The 15,754-nt window shown below is 42.8% G+C and overlaps 1 protein-coding gene across 2 annotated transcripts in view; it reads left to right on the forward strand.

Annotated features, from left to right (window-relative positions):
- The window catches only part of EXOSC7 (exosome component 7), a 34,859-nt gene that overhangs the window by 5,959 nt on the left and 13,146 nt on the right, over positions 1 to 15,754 (forward strand). For both annotated transcript variants that reach the window (XM_054020159.1, XM_054020158.1), the window contains exon 4: positions 11,462 to 11,627. In XM_054020159.1, the coding sequence (XP_053876134.1) occupies positions 11,462 to 11,627 (166 nt within the window). The remainder of the gene's footprint in view (positions 1 to 11,461; positions 11,628 to 15,754) is intronic.

The raw sequence follows: 15,754 nt of genomic DNA on the forward strand, positions 1-15,754 counted from the left end.
TTTGGATTCCATCCCCTATGGGGCTTCAGGCTCCAGCCCTCCCACTGCCTCCCCTGATCCTCCATCCAGGGCTTAATTTGTCCCCAGACTTGCGGGGCTGAGTAAGTCTGCTGTGAAAAGTGATACTTGTATGTATGTTAATATCACTTTTCATAGACTTAGTAGCTAGTAATAAATAAATTACAGCGCTTTCGATGTGCATATTTATTTTTCCTAAAGCTAATTAAGTATTTTAGGAAAAAGTGTGAGTAGCCACGAGCAAGAGTTGGTGGCTGCACTCTGAGGCCACCAAATACACCTCTACCCCAATATAACACGAATTCGGATATAACGCGGTAAAGCACCGCTGGGGCGGGGCTGCGCGCTTTGGCGGATCAAAGCAAGATCAATATAATGCACTTTCACCTATAACGCAGTAAGATTTTTTTGGCTCCTGAGGACAGCGTTATATCTGGGTAGAGATGTAATTTGTCCTGAGAACCCTGCTTTAGAGGTTTGATAGTCATAGACTTTAAGGTCAGAAGGGACCAATATGATTGTCTAGTCTGATCTCCTGCACAACGCAGGCGGCAGAATCTCACCCACCCACTCCCACAACAAACCTCTAACTTGTGTCTGAGCCATTGAAGTCCTCAAATCATGGCTTAAAAACTTCAAGGCTCAGAGACTCCTCCAGCGAGTGACCCATGCCGCATGCTGCAGAGGAAGGCGAAAAACCTCCAGGGCCTCTGCCAATCTGCCCTGGCGGAAAATTCCTTCCCGACCGCAAATATGGCGATCAGCTAAACCCTGAGCATGTGGGCAAGAATCACTAGCCAGACACCCCGGAAAGAATTCTCTGTAGTAACTCAGATCCCACCCCATCTAACATCCCATCACAGACCATTGGGCATACTTACCGCTAATAGTCAAAGATTAATTAATTGCCAAAATTAGGCTATCCCATCATACCATCCCCTCCATAAACTTATCAAGCTTAGTCTTGAAGCCAGATATGTCTTTTGCTCCCCTTGGAAGGCTGTTCCAGAACTTCACTCTTCTGATGGTTAGAAACCTTCATCTAATTTCAAGTCTAAACTTCCTGATGGCCAGTTTATATCCATTTGTTCTTATGTCCACATTGGTACTGAGCTTAAATAATTCCTTTCCCTCCGTGGTATTTATCCCTCTGATATATTTATAGAGAGCAATCATATCTTCACCTCAACCTTCTTTTGGTTAGGCTAAACAAGCCGAGCTCTTTGAGTCTCCTTTCATAAGACAAGTTTTCCATTCCTCGGATCATCCTAGTAGCCCTTCTCTGTAGCTGTTCCAGTTTGAATTCATCCGTCTTAAGCATGGGAGACCAGAACTGTACACAGTATTCCAGATGAGGTCTCACCAGTGCCTTGTATAACGGTACTAACACCTCCTTATCTCTACTGGAAATACCTCACCTAATGCATCTCAAGACCGTATTGATAATAGAAGTACTGATGCTGCTTGAGTTAACTGCTTGGTAATCTGTAATATACATAAAAGACGTGTTAGTAGGTTGCTCTGATAGATTTGTAAACATTTGGTAAACTTCTTAACTCCAAACTGGAAGCACCACTGTTCTCCCCAAAGTATAGAGCTCCTTGCTGGTCTTCTATAGTTTAGATTTTAGTATACAGAGGAAGTGCAAGAATTGCCTGGGCTGGGGAATTCCAATTATTTTCAATCTCCATTCTACTCCATTCCACTCTCCTCATAAGAATATAGAAACTAACAGACTGGGTGAGATACAAAGATACATCTAGTCCCATATCTTTTCTCTGGTAGTGGCCAGCACCCAGCTGTTTCAGAGGAGGAGCACAAAACTTTTCAGTAGGCAGATATGGGTCATTTCTGCCCACCTCTGACCTAGGGAAGTCTTTCTTACCTTTAATAATTCAATATTGGGTTTTGCCCTGAAGAATTAGGTTTTATCACTTCCAAATTATGTTTTTGAGTATTTACTATTAAAACTCTGGATTTTGCTATCCATATAAATGGCCAATCCCTCTTTGAATTTTGCTCAGTTCTTGGGCCCCAATGATCCTCACAAAGATCCTCACCAGGATTTGGTCACTTACGCCTTCTCTCCATCACATGAGTCTCATGAGATTCCATATTTTTCTGTTTTAAAAAAAGAAAAACTTAATTTATTGCACCACACGCAAAGCCTTGACCACTGCGGGAGTACTACATTCACATAATGTTCACATATCTCACATGACACAGAGCCTTTGGCTCGCCAACTTGCAAGATCTAAGTTAGGATCAGAGCCCTGTTTTTGGAGGGGTACATCAACATATGAGTTCATTTTTCCCCTGCAGTTGCTGGTAAAGGAGTGTCTGGCAGGGAGCTTTTTCACTCAGTAAAGTTGAATGAAACCAACTGCCCGTGAGAGTGTTTTGTGTGTGTGTGTTAACAAATGTCCGGTGCTGTTCATCAGCTAGTTACCGGGAGAGATGCCCGGTAACGAGTGCCCTAAGGGGCCACAGAAATTCATTGTAGCATTGTTTTCATCTACGGCTAGTATTACAAATCCTCAAATGTTTCTTAAATTAGTTTAATTTTAGATTCTATTTTATAATTGCCAAAGAGATAGAGGCAGATGTGAGGGCCAGAATGATTGGCGAACCTCTCCCTGAACTGTATCAGAGGGGTAGCCGTGTTAGTCTAGATCTGTAAAAAGCGACAAAGAGTCCTGTGGCACCTTATAGACTAACAGACGTATTGAAGCATAACTTTCCATGGGTGAATGCCCACTTCGTCAGATGCATTTACTGAACGCATGTACTGAACTGACAGTCCTAGTTGACCTTCTGTATGTAAAGTGGTTTTCCCTCAAGGTAACAATATGAGGGTAAGAGCCTGGCTCTGGAAACCTGAATGGTGAGTTCCAAAATGCCCAAGTCATCAGAGGACATACATGTCTAGGTGCCAGAAAGATTTTTAAAATAAAATTCGGAGCTTTCGGCAGAAGCCTTTTTTTCTGTAAAGAATGGTATATCCAAATGTGGTGATACCAGTATTCTTTTATGTGTAGTTGTAATGTATGACACTCTTTCAGGCTGCCACTAGATGGTGCTAATTGTGCATAATTTTACAACTGGGTCTCTGTTATTGTAGAAATCTCTTATATGGTGCTTTGGTTTTTATTTTTTCAAATTAAGATTTTTTTTTTTCCTCAGTGCTGATTGTGCCGTGCTTATAATGCTTACTATCTGATATTCTTTTTTGGCTTCTTGTAGATTTTAAAATCTACTAGTTTGCTAGAGCTGATTTAGCCATCCAGACATATGTGTTGATCATCTTCCACTCAGAAAATACCATTTCCTTCCACCACCACCACCCTTTTTTTTCTATCCCCTTATTCTGTTTCTATCTTCTCCTGAACTGGGAGAGGAACACTTATTCCTCTTGAAACTATGCACAGTGCCACTCCTTGGAATGGACAATTTGGGTGCACTAATGATGTTGGAACTTGTTCTGTTTTCCCCAAAAGCAATGGAGTTGCCTGTGCATCCTGCAGTGTAGGGAGCGGGAGTGGGAGTCCTAGATCTCTGTTACACACTGGAATGCTGCTGCATCAGCAGAATAGCTGCATTTAAAAAAAGTGATGTTTTTCTTGTTTATAACTTTGTAAAATATTGACTTGTTAGTTTTGTGACTATAATAATCTGTCATTTTTTTGTGGTATAAAATAGTAACCAAAAAAAGCCCGTATGACAGTTGAATCTGTATGCAATGACGCTTTCAGAGTACCTGCTGGATATTGGGTTTAGAATGAAATTAACAACGAGGGAGGTGAGAGTTATACCTCTGTCCTCAGGTCTGGCCATTTGCTCCTCCAGGTTGAAGGGAAGACTCACCTTAGCTCCTGGTGGACCTATTTCTCTAGTACATGCATGGAAATGTAGGGACCACATCCGTTTCAGGTGTTTCTTAGGTAGAACATCCTATAGCTGGTGGACTGTTCTGTTGAGTCCTCATGCAATATCATCATCATTTGTTGTTCAGCCATCAGTAAAGCTCTTAAACGTTATTTTCATATCTCGTATACTATACAGATAACTCATGATAAATGAAACACAAGGAGTGGTGGCTAAAGTTCTCATAGCACTCATGTTCCCAAGTCAATCAGTTGGGACATCTCAATGCTTGAATCGTGTACTGTGATTTGTATGAAGATGAAGAGAACTTATTTTTTCTCTTTATAAAGTCTATGAAGCTTGGTAGATAAACTGCAGTTCTCAACCTGAGGGACATGTCAAACTTTCTAGAGGGTATGGTGCGCTTTGTCACCTGAGCTGCAATGTCACTCGTTCAAATTTGGCCTGGCCACTCCTCCATCATGATGGTGGGGTGGCTGAGCCAAATTTCAGTGAATGGCATTGCAATCAGGCTTGTGCAGTCATTATCCCCACTAGCACGCTTTGATGCTGAAACTGAGACGTACTGGCCTGAAAACGTTGTGGATATCAATGTATGTGTTTTTAAAAGGTTCCTGGCCTATGCACAGTTAGATAACGGGATCAGAGGACTGATTTACTGAAAGCAGAATCCCATTTATTGGAATCATTATATTAATGGCCCCAGTTCCATCTAAATTACATTGGAAATTCCCATTTTGTAAAGGGTGGGCACTCCAGGAAAAGGGGTGGGAGAGAAGAGGTTGGAGGGATGTATTTTAAAAAACGTTGAGAACCCCTGATGTCATGGAACTGGTCATAGCAGGAGGAAGGAAGGGGAGAGGAGGGGTGGGATAGATAACTAGATGACGGTTGGAAGTCACATTTAGGTTTTGGGGTTTTTTTTTTTTGTTTTTTTTTTTTTTAAGAAAAATCTTTGTGAATAGAAGTGCTTTCATTTGGAGGGATTCACTACATCAGTCTGGCAGAGACAAATGCCACGTCTGGCAGTTTCAGTCAGTTTTGCTCATCAAAGTTCTAAATGTGCTGAGAGCACTTCTGGGGGCTGTCTACACTTTCGAGTTATGAGGAGATCTGGGGCTCACTGCTGATGGAAATAATGAGAATGCCTCCTTAAAGGAGGGCAAGATGTTCTAACCAATTCTACCAGCCTGTGGATGTGGGGAGAGAAGCTGAAAGCAGGTGCCTATCTAGACCATTTACTTAAGGTACTTTATTTTGTAAAACTGTACTTCTTACTACAGAAAGTACATAATCTAGTGAGATCATTTAATGAGGCTCCATTGTAATACAAAAGTTCAGGGAAGCAGATTTGAGGTTGCAGTGGGAACCCCAGCTCTGAATTTCTTGACTTCCACACAACTAAAATCTCAACCTTAATGCATTGGGAATGTAGGTTTATTTTGATGTCCATGTAATTAGCTGTTAAACTCCACCAAAATTTATAAACCCAGTTTGCTTTCAATTTAAGACTAAATTGTACAGTGCAAATAAATGATGTACTCATTAATATATCTCTGTATGCAAATTGTCCTTAGAGGCTTCCTATGTTCCTAGTTAATCATATAATGAAAACTTAATGTTTTTATTAACTACCTGAGGCCTAAAACATGGAGGTGGATAGAAGTCAGTCAGAGATAAAATAAACTAAACTATTCAAGAGGAAACAGCTGGACTGATAACCTCAGGGGTGCTGACATGACCTAGTCTGTGATGGAGGCTTCCTTACACTGGATTCTCTAGAACGGGGGTCTCAAACACGCGGCCCACCAAGGTCCCCGCCCCCACACCCCCGAGTTATTTTATGTGGCAGCTAAGCTCCCTGCTCCCCAATGTTTGGGGCCGGGTCTCTCCCCCGGCCCGCCTGCCACCCCCGGGCTCACTTGCTGCCCCTTCACTGCCCCGGAGCCTGCAGCTCATGCTGACTCCACTCCGCTCTGCCAGCTTCCGGCATCACCTGCTGCCGCAGGGTCCTGCTGCCCCCCTCCACTGTGTCCAGGGCAGGCTGCCCTTCCCCTTCTGCCCTAGTTCTGAGCCTCTCCAATGCCCCAAACCCCCCAGCCCCACAGCCCTCACCCCTGAACCCCCTCCTATCCCCAAACTCCATCCCAGAGCCTGCACCCCAGACCCCCTCCTCCACCCAAACTCCCTTCCAGAGCCTTAGGCAGGTGGGGGTGGAGTTTGGGGGGGGGGGGCAGGTTCTGGGCACCACCAAAATTTCTACAAACCTGCCACCCCTGGAAGAGGCAGAGCAGGGGTGGAGTGGTGGTGCAGCCCAGTGCAGTGGGGGGGCTTTAACAGAAGTAAATCTAACTAAGTGCGTGTTTTGTCCTTTGAGTGAGGTGCATTGCTGTTGGTGGCGATTGTCACTTTCCAGGAGGGAGGAGCAGGTAGCCACGTGTTCAGGGGAGGAGGTGGAGAAGAGGCGGGGCAGGTGGAGTGGGGGCGGGGCCGGGGTCAGCGTGGGGGGGGTGTCAGTGATGCGGCCCTCGGGCCAATGCACTAGTCCTCATGTGGCCCTCTTGGTCATTTGAGTTTGAGACCCCTGCTCTAGAAAGTCTTGATTCTCATAGAATGTGGCTGAGAGCTGTTTCTTAACTTTGGAGATTTTATTTTAAGTATTATTCAGGAATAAGAATGGCACTCTCCCTTTGGCCCCTGCTAGATCTATGTGTCTTCCACAAATACGTTTCTCTGAACTCTACTTCTGAGATTTGTACAGTGGGCAAAGTATTTCAAATGAGTGAATGTAAACATCTCTGCTACTACACTATTGTGATAGCCAGTGGCCTTAGGGTGGCAGTATTTACCATGTATTTGGAAGTGATGTGGCTAGGTGTAGATCAAGACTTAGTCCCTTGCAATTAATAAGATGATTAAGGTTATGATAAAATTCAGTGACAGTTATCCAGATCAAATACTCTAAGGCCTGGTTTACACTTTAAAAACGACCTAAATATGTTGCTCAAGGCTGTGAACAATTTCTTGCCATGAGCATTGTGGTTAGGTTGACTGAACCCCCAGGGTAGGTGCAGCTAGGTTAATGAAGAATTTTTCTGTCGACCTAGCTACTGCCTCTTGCAAGGTGGATTAGCTACCTTGACCGAAGGGATTTTTCTGCCAGTGTAGGGGAGTGTGTGTGCTATAGCGTTACAGCAGCACAGCTGTATTGTTGTAGTGGCTGTAGTGTAGACATATTCCAAGTCTATCATTTCTTACAGTTGTCCAAGTAAAAAATTCAGCATTTTGACTTCTAGTTAATGCAAGTAAAAACCAAAGTTTTCAAAAAATAGCTTTTATATCTGATGTACTATAAGACCTGCAAAATTTTAACGGGGTTCAATTTTGCAGTCATGTTCAGAGATGAATGGTTTCACTGACTTAAATGGGAGATACATTTGCTGAATTGAGCTCTTCATTGTTATGTAATTTAATAATTCTGGTGATAAGGCTCTTTTTAAATTTGATTATAGTTCTTCTGCGTGGGATTATAATTTTGGCTCATCATTAATTGTGTAATCTTATTACAATGTGGCATTTATACATCTGGAAATAACATCCTGCCTTTTATTAAGGATGGGGGCGAGGGGGGGGAAGCAAAAACAGTTAAAGCATTTGAAATTTAAAGTATTAAGTAAGGCTTTCGTTTTTAACAGCATCCCTTATTTCCTCTCTCTCTCTCTCTCTTTCTCTCTCTCACTCTGGAGAAAGATTTTTAAAAGGAATTCCACAGCGTAATTGTCTTTTAGGTGGAAAAAGAGAAGTTAGTTGACATTGGCTGGAGCTGTTCTTGTTGAAGTCTGATCCTATTTCCTAGAAGACAAAACAAGACACAGACGCACACACACACATAACAGTGGAGAGAAGAGAACAGCAAAGATAGAAAATGCAGCTTCTGTCTCTCGTGTTGACATGTACTTGCAAACTCACTGCTGGAAAAACACAGGCCCAGCACAGTCTTATCCATCACTCTGAGATCTGGCAAAGTTGTACAACGTTGCACTGTTCGATGCATTGCTTTTAACTACCTTTTTCTGGTCACAGGCTCAGAGTAATGTTGCAAAATACACAGTCTTAGCCGGTTAAGCCAGACTCTTACTAAACAGAAGGCAAAGGAAGAGAGAGAGGAAAAAGAAGAAATAAGGTGGAGAAAGAGGAGGACACATGATGGACAAGTGTGTCTGTGACAAAGTCTTACATCCCAGGTGGTATTCAAGATGTAACCAATGATGGTGGAGGTAGCAATATCATCTGGGTCCCTCAAGACATCTCTCTTCATTATGATGAAGGGAAAATGGTGTCATGTCAGATTTTGGGATCCCAGGAGACTGGGAATGGCAGCCATGATGGGGAAGCTTGCTCATTCCCATTCTTTTAATCAGCCAGCATTGCGATAGCAGCTTCTCCCCCATCCCCAAAGTCTCTTTCTGAGGACCCCAAAGGGGATGATTGGCAGAATAGCCCGTTCTCTCATTATATTGTCCAGCAATTAGGCCTAATTTTCGACACAGCAACTTTACTTCATTGACTTTATTATAGACCAGATTTCTTAACTTCAGTACCCAAAAAGATAATGGAGCAAATAATTAAGCAATGTCTTTGCAAACACGTAGAACAGGGGTAGGCAAACTTTTTGGCCTGAGGGCCATGTCTGGTGGAGAAATGGTATGCAGGGCCATGAATGTAGGGCTGGGGCAGGGGGGGTGGGGTGTGAGAGGGGGTGCAGTGTGCAGGAAGGCGCTCAGGGCAAGGGGTTGGGGTGCAGGAGAGGGCTCAGGCAAGGGGTTGGGGTGCGGGGTGCAGGAGGGGTTCAGGGTGTGGGCTCCTGCTTGGCGCCGCTTACCTCGAGCTGCTCCGGGATGGCAGCGGGGCTAAGGCAGGCTCCCTCCCTGCCTGCCTTGGCCCCGCGCCACTCCCGGAAGTGGCCAGCATGTCTGGCAATGGCTCCTGGGGGTGGGGTGGGGCAGGTGTCTCTGCTGCATGCTGCCCTTACCTGTGGGTACCACTCCCGAAGCTCCCATTGGCCGCGGTTCCCCATTCCTGGCCAATAGGAGCTGCGGGGGGCGATGCCTGCAGGCGAGGGCAGTGCACAGAGCCCTCTGCCCCCAGCCCCCAGAGGGCACAGGAACGTGGCGCTGGCCGCTTCTGGGAGCGGCGTGGGACCAGGGCAGGCAAGGAGCCTGCTTTAGCCCCACTGCGCCATGGGGCTGGCAATCCCGCGGGCCGTAGTTTGCCCTCCCCTGACCTAGAAGATAGTGAGGTGTTAATAAAAAGTAACAGTCAGCATGGATTTGTCAAGAACAAATCGAGTCAAACCAACCTAATATCTTTCTTTGACAGGGGAACAAGACTAGTGGATAGGGAGGAAGTGGTAGATGTGATATATCTTGACTTTAGTAAAGATCTTGATATTGTCTCACACAACCTTCTCATAAATGAACTAGGGAAATACAAGCTAGATAGAGATATTATAAGGTGGGTGCATAACTGGTTGGAAAACCATTCCCAGAGAGTTGTCATCAGTGGTTCACAGTCAAGCTGGAAGAGCATATCAAGTGTGTTCCCATAGGGATCAGTTCTGGCTTCAGTTCTGTTCAATATCTTCATCAATGAATTAGAGATTTACATAGAGAGTAGAATTATAAAGTTTGTGCATGATACCAAGTTGGGAGGGGGTTACAAGTGCTCTGGACAATAGGATTAAAATTCAAAATTGTCTGGACAGACTGGAGAAATTATCTGAAGTAAATAGGATGAAATTCAATAAGGACAAATGCAAAGTACTTCACTTAGGAAGGAACAATCAGTTGCACACATACAAAATGGGAAATGACTGCCTTGGAGGGAGTACTGCGGAAAGGGATCTGGGGGGTCATAGTGGATCACAAGCTAAATATGAGTCAATAGTGTAGCAAAAAAAGCAAACATTCTGGGATGTATTACCAGGAGTGTTGTAAGCAAGACATGAGAAGTAATACTTCTGCTTTACTCTGCACTGATTAGGGCTCAACTGGAGTATTGTGTCCAGTTCTGGGTGCCACATTTCAGGAAAAATGTGGATAAATTGGAGAAAGTCCAGAGAAGAGCAACAAAAATGATTAAAGGTCTAGAGAACATGACCTATGAGGAAAGATTGAAAACAATGGGTTTGTTTAGTCTGAGAAAAGACTGAGAGGGGACATAACCTTTTATGTACTTGAAAACTGTTGTTACAAGGAGGAGGGTGAAAATTTTTTCTCCTTGACCTCTGAGGCTAGGACAAGACGCACTGGTCTTAAATTGAAGAAAGGGCTGTTTAGCTTGGACATTGGGAAAAACTTCTTAACTGTCAGGGTAGTTAAGCACTGGAATAAATTGCCATGGGAGTTGTGGAATCTCCATCGTTTCCTAACCTGTTCTTAATCTCCAGACACCTGTCAGGAATGGTCTAGATCATACTTAGTCCTGCCATCAGTGCGGGACTGGACTTGATGACCTCTCGAGGTCCCTTCTAGTCCTATGATTCTATAACTTCTGGCCCCATGCTTCTCTTGTTTACCAGGCATGATCTTAACACAGTTCTAGGCTGCCTTATTTAGGCTAATTCAGTCTGCCTCCCTTTTGCACCTTTTCCCATCAACGTTTATCATTATGTGATTGAAACATTTTGTAAACTTTCCCACAATTGAGTTCACAATTAGGATAAATTTATAGGCCCAGTTATTACAGCACGCCCATGTTTTTGCCTTCTATATATACTAGAGTAGAATCAGAACAAGTTTCAGAATGTTTGTTAGTTTGGGGATTTTTTTTTATAGGCATGCTGCCTTTGTTAGCTAAAACCTTTTGTTTTTAGCTGTGTGTAAGGCCCAAGGCAGCTAGGGATCTTCTTGCATGGATGCCCATAAACTGACCTTTGTTTTGGAATTAGGAAAGTGAAGGCTCGTGCTATTCTCTGATCTTTTTTTAAAAATAGATACTCTTTAGTTGGTACTCACCATACATAAACTGCGCTTGCTTAGATAATGAGACGCTGTCTGCAAGCAACCCCATAACAGAGTATCCAGTAAAGACATTAATAATTAAGGTCATGCAGTCATGCCATTCTAAAAAGTCTCTTGCTTGTCTTTTTTTCACCCCTCTTCTCACTGTTGTCTTTTGTCCCATTCATCTTTAACAGGCTGTATTGTTAACCATTTGGAACTTACTGTAATTTTTTTTTTTTATCATGAAGGTGCAGAGATAATTAAATATTAGTCTTAAACGTTTCTGCAGAATGTCAAGGAACTGTACAGTGTGGTCTGGTGACTAAAACAGATACTGGACTTCTGTATTCTTTTGCCAGCTCTGATGCTAATTTTGTGTGTTACCTCAAGTAATTTGTTTCACTTTTCTGTGCTTCTTTTCTACCCTTGTAAAGTGGGAATAATACCTCCTTTGTGGTGATGTTATGGGCTTACTGTTTATGAAAAGCTTTGAGTTCCTTGGATAAAGGCTGCTTTAGAAATGAAAAGTATCTATTTTCTTTTACCCCCATCCAGTTCAGCAAATGCCACTCCTGAATTTGAAGGCCGGGGAGGAGAAGAGCTTGCCACAGAGATAGTAAATACGCTCTACAGAATATTTAGCAATGAGAGCACCATAGACGTGAAATCCCTTTGTATTAATCCCAGAGAGCACTGCTGGGTTCTCTATGTTGATGTTTTGGTAAGTGAAGCAAAGAAGAGGTAATTTAAGTTCCAGGGAGTCTTCAAGGTACTGAACTACAGAGCATAAAAAAAATTAAGTAATATTTTTAAAATATTTACACAGTTTATATCATTGCATATCCATGCCTCACTGTAATGCTGTGGGGGGTAGGGGAGGAGAGGAAAGAGGGGTGGCTAACATAACTACCCACACCATCTATCTCTTGACACTGTATTATTGCTGGTGGATCCTTGGAGCAGAACAAAAGCTTTATATAAAAGTGATGGGGCTTCCCCTCCCCCCCCCCCCCCCCCCCCCACACACACAGAAGGTTTAGATTTTATTATTGAAGTGTGTGTGTGTGTGTGTGTGTGGAGAGTGAATACTTGATCTCTTTCTAGAATGGAAACTAAATTTTGTCCGCGTTCTAAAGTTAACCTAATGAGTAGCTAAATCACAACAATGTGCTTAAAGTTCTGAAAGAGAGAGAGAGAGAGAGACAGCAAGACTTGAATACAGGTCTGGGAGCCAGGAACTCATGAGCTCTGTTCCCAACTCTGACACTGACTTGAACAAATCAGTATTTCCCTATTTTGTAAAATGGGTAATAACTGGTAACTTCCTCCAACAGATGCATTAGTTCATGTTTGTAAAGTGCTTTGAAGATATAAAGCTCAGTGATAAATACAGTTGTCAAAGCCAAATGTAGGTCTGTGTTGATAAACAAGAACATTCAGAATGCAGACACCCCTAAATAAATTATGTATGAAAATACAAATTCATTATGTTCTTTTTTTAAAAAAGGCATTAGTCTAATTATATAGGGATGTGCCTACTGTGACTAACAGTAGTACAGAACGATCAGATGTGTACTGATGCAGTTTGTTACAATCTCAGCAGCCATCTTAGCAGAACCTAAAATAATTTAATTGAAAATGAAGTGCTGTTTTTGAAGAGTAGCACTGGGGAATTTAAATTATTTGGTAAACGTGAACAAAGCTACAGATTATTAGATATGCATATTTGCATAAAGTCAGTAAATCACTCCTCTCCACCCCCTCACACTTCCTGTCCTCATCACTCCTCAGCCATGTAGGAGGGGTCACTGTATGTGGAGCTGCTACCCTGTCTGCTCAACCCCCTATGCATCCAGGCTCCCCTCCCCACCATACCCTCACCTGCCCTGTACCCAGAGCCTCCCACCCCAAGCCCCCCAACCTGATCCCCCCCCCCACTAAGCCTCACCTCCTGCACCTGGAGCCTCTCACACCCTAACCACAACCCCTCTGTTTCCGGACCCGCCCCCACCCCACCCCCCAGCTGAGCCCCACGCAACCAAACCTCCACCCCAACTAGTCACACTCCCCTACACTTGGACCACCCTTCACCCAGCCCCCCATACCACTGAGCCCCAGCCAGCTGCACCTGGACCCCCCTACAGAGTCCCATTGCCCCTGCACACGGAACCCCCAACGAGTCCCAGTGCATCCAGATTCTTCCCCCCTCCTCCCACTGAGCCACCCACACCCAGATTGCCCCACACAGAACCTTCTCACCCTGCACCTGGATTCCCCCCCACACTAAGCCCCTTCACACTTGGATCCTGCCAGGCTGAGCCTGCCTGCCCACACCTGGTGTACCTGCATGGAGGGGCAGGGCCCCCTCATGTTTCTGGGGCTTGCACTGTGTCGGGTCGGGTGCAGCCTCAGCGCTGAGTCTGTCTTGGTAGGGGCTGCAGGGTGATCTCCCACCTCTGTGCAGCCAGTGCACTGTGCTCCCCACTGCTATGCTAGAGCCGCCACATTTATTTATTGACCAAATTTGCAGAATTTTAAAATATTGTGCACAGAATTTTTATTTTCTTTGGTGCAGAATACCCTCAGGAGTGACTACTTGTATTGCTACAAATGGATCATTAATGTATGGATCTTCTCAAATCTCAGTATTTAAATTTACCAAGATATTTGTGCTATTTTCTATTATAACTAGAGGGAATACCATAAGGTAGAGGAACGATGTTACAATGCAGTAAGAGACCAGTATTTATAGGTATTTCTGCCACACTCGCTGTGTGAGTGCTCACTGTACTACATTTTAACATTATACTAGTGGCTCATTACAGTGGAATTATCTGTAGTGTCCACACTAATATCAAGTGGACTTTTCTATTTTTGAAAGTGTAATGATGAGCAGATTAATGAGAACACTTTTTACTGCATTTCCCTCTAGATGCATAAGAATAGCTCCTTTTCATGTTAGTGGGATTTGCACAGTAAATTAAGGGGAGAATAAACCTCATTAAGTTTCTGTCAGAAGTTTAAAAAAAATACTGCATTCTTGGATATGCAATAGAGTGCATAGAATATATTTGTTACTAAAATAGCTTGTTCTGAAAGATATCTGATTTCGATGGATTCTTGCTCCATTTCTTATTGCCATCCATATAACCAGCCACAATTCCACAGAAGTATCTGAGTTTCAGCTCTTATTTGAGGGTAAGGTTTGACCAGTATATGCAACTTCAGGAGAAAAGGGAGACGAGATTTCTTTAACAGATGGTGCTGATGCAAAGTCACTCATCTAAAAAGAAAGATACTTTTTCTTTGTTAGTGGCCTATATTTTTATCTCCAGTATAGTTGAAACTTGTCTTAGTTGGTTGCACAGTCACACTGTTAATGCTCAGTAGACTGAACCAAAAGGAGTTAGACTACAAATTTGCATGCAGAAGCTACCCAGGGGCTCTTGGTTAATGCTCTGGTTGTATAATGGTGGTCTCAAAAGAAATGATCATTCTATTTTTTTTAAATATAAAAAAATCCATTATCCCTAGAGCAGCACAGTGAGTACAGAAACACCATAAACCAGGGATCTGCAATATTTTCACACCTACAGTTTCCTTTTGTTGCTGATGTTAAAGACAAGCTTTTAGGAGGCTTTTGACATGATTGACACATTTATAGTCATCTTCACAGAAATTGCCCCAGCAGTCTGTCATACTGGATGGAGAGAATGAGTGTGTGGTTTTTTTCACCTCCTTACAGCACAGTATACACATAGGAAGGCTACATTAGGCTCTAGTAAAATCTTAGCCGTTTCCTGTTGAGTGTCCATAGAAGGTTTTATATTTTTTTTTTTTTTGTCACTACTGACTTGGAGAGTTTTCCTCAAGGAGGACTAGGGCCAGGCTTAGAATTTTATTTAACCACTCTTGAGTTTATTGTGGTTTGCAGAGGAAGGGGTAGCTTCTTTTTCTTCCCACAACTCAAACAGCTGAACAGATTGAACAAACAAACATTCACCTTGTAGGAATGTTAGTCTAAAAGATATTGTTTTGAAAAAGTTGTTGTTGTACCCTGGCCTGTAAGAGCTACTGTAATACAAATAATAGTTTATACTGGAGGTCTGAACATAACCTTAACTACAGTACAGACACATCCTGTCTTTAAATAAAGATAGTGGTTTTATTGCATTTATCCAGTAAAATCCAATAACTACTGAAAATGGCGGGCTAATTTCTCTGTATCAAGCAATTGTTGCATAGCAGTAATTTGGTCACCCTCTGTGTCTTAGCTTTTGCTTTCACCTTTTGTCAGTTTGACCTTTCAGTCATCAGTCTGTCTTGGTACAAGTAATCAGTCTGAAATATAACCCTTACTTAATTTAGAGTTCATTTCCTCGTAGGCTTTTTAGTTTTCTATGTTGATTACGTTGACCATACTTCAGAATTGTACACTTTGAAACTTAATCCACTATATTCACATGAACCGAGTAGATTGGTGCATTCACGCTTCTCCTGTTAAGATAGGGGCAAGTGCTTTCATTGGGTAGATTTTTAAAAGAAGAAGAATTATGTGGATTAAGACTGAATGCATAACTTTCTTATTCTGAGTTTATTTTTAAATATTGCCATAACTACAGCTGGCTGAAACTTCCTGAATTTCACATTTGACAAAAAAATATTTTCAACAACTATTCCCCCTTCAATTTTCATTGAAAGTTTTAGAGTTTTTCAAGTAGCTGTAGTGGTAATGAATGCTGTTCTAAAAAGAATCCGTTTTTGTAATAACTATGCTGTGCACTGTGCTGTGTATATTTGGTTTTAAAATTGCATTTTAAAGCATTCCCACTTTACAGTCAATTTTGG

The sequence above is a fragment of the Malaclemys terrapin genome, chromosome 2 (genome assembly GCF_027887155.1).
Source record: "Malaclemys terrapin pileata isolate rMalTer1 chromosome 2, rMalTer1.hap1, whole genome shotgun sequence".
NCBI lineage: Eukaryota > Metazoa > Chordata > Testudines > Emydidae > Malaclemys > Malaclemys terrapin.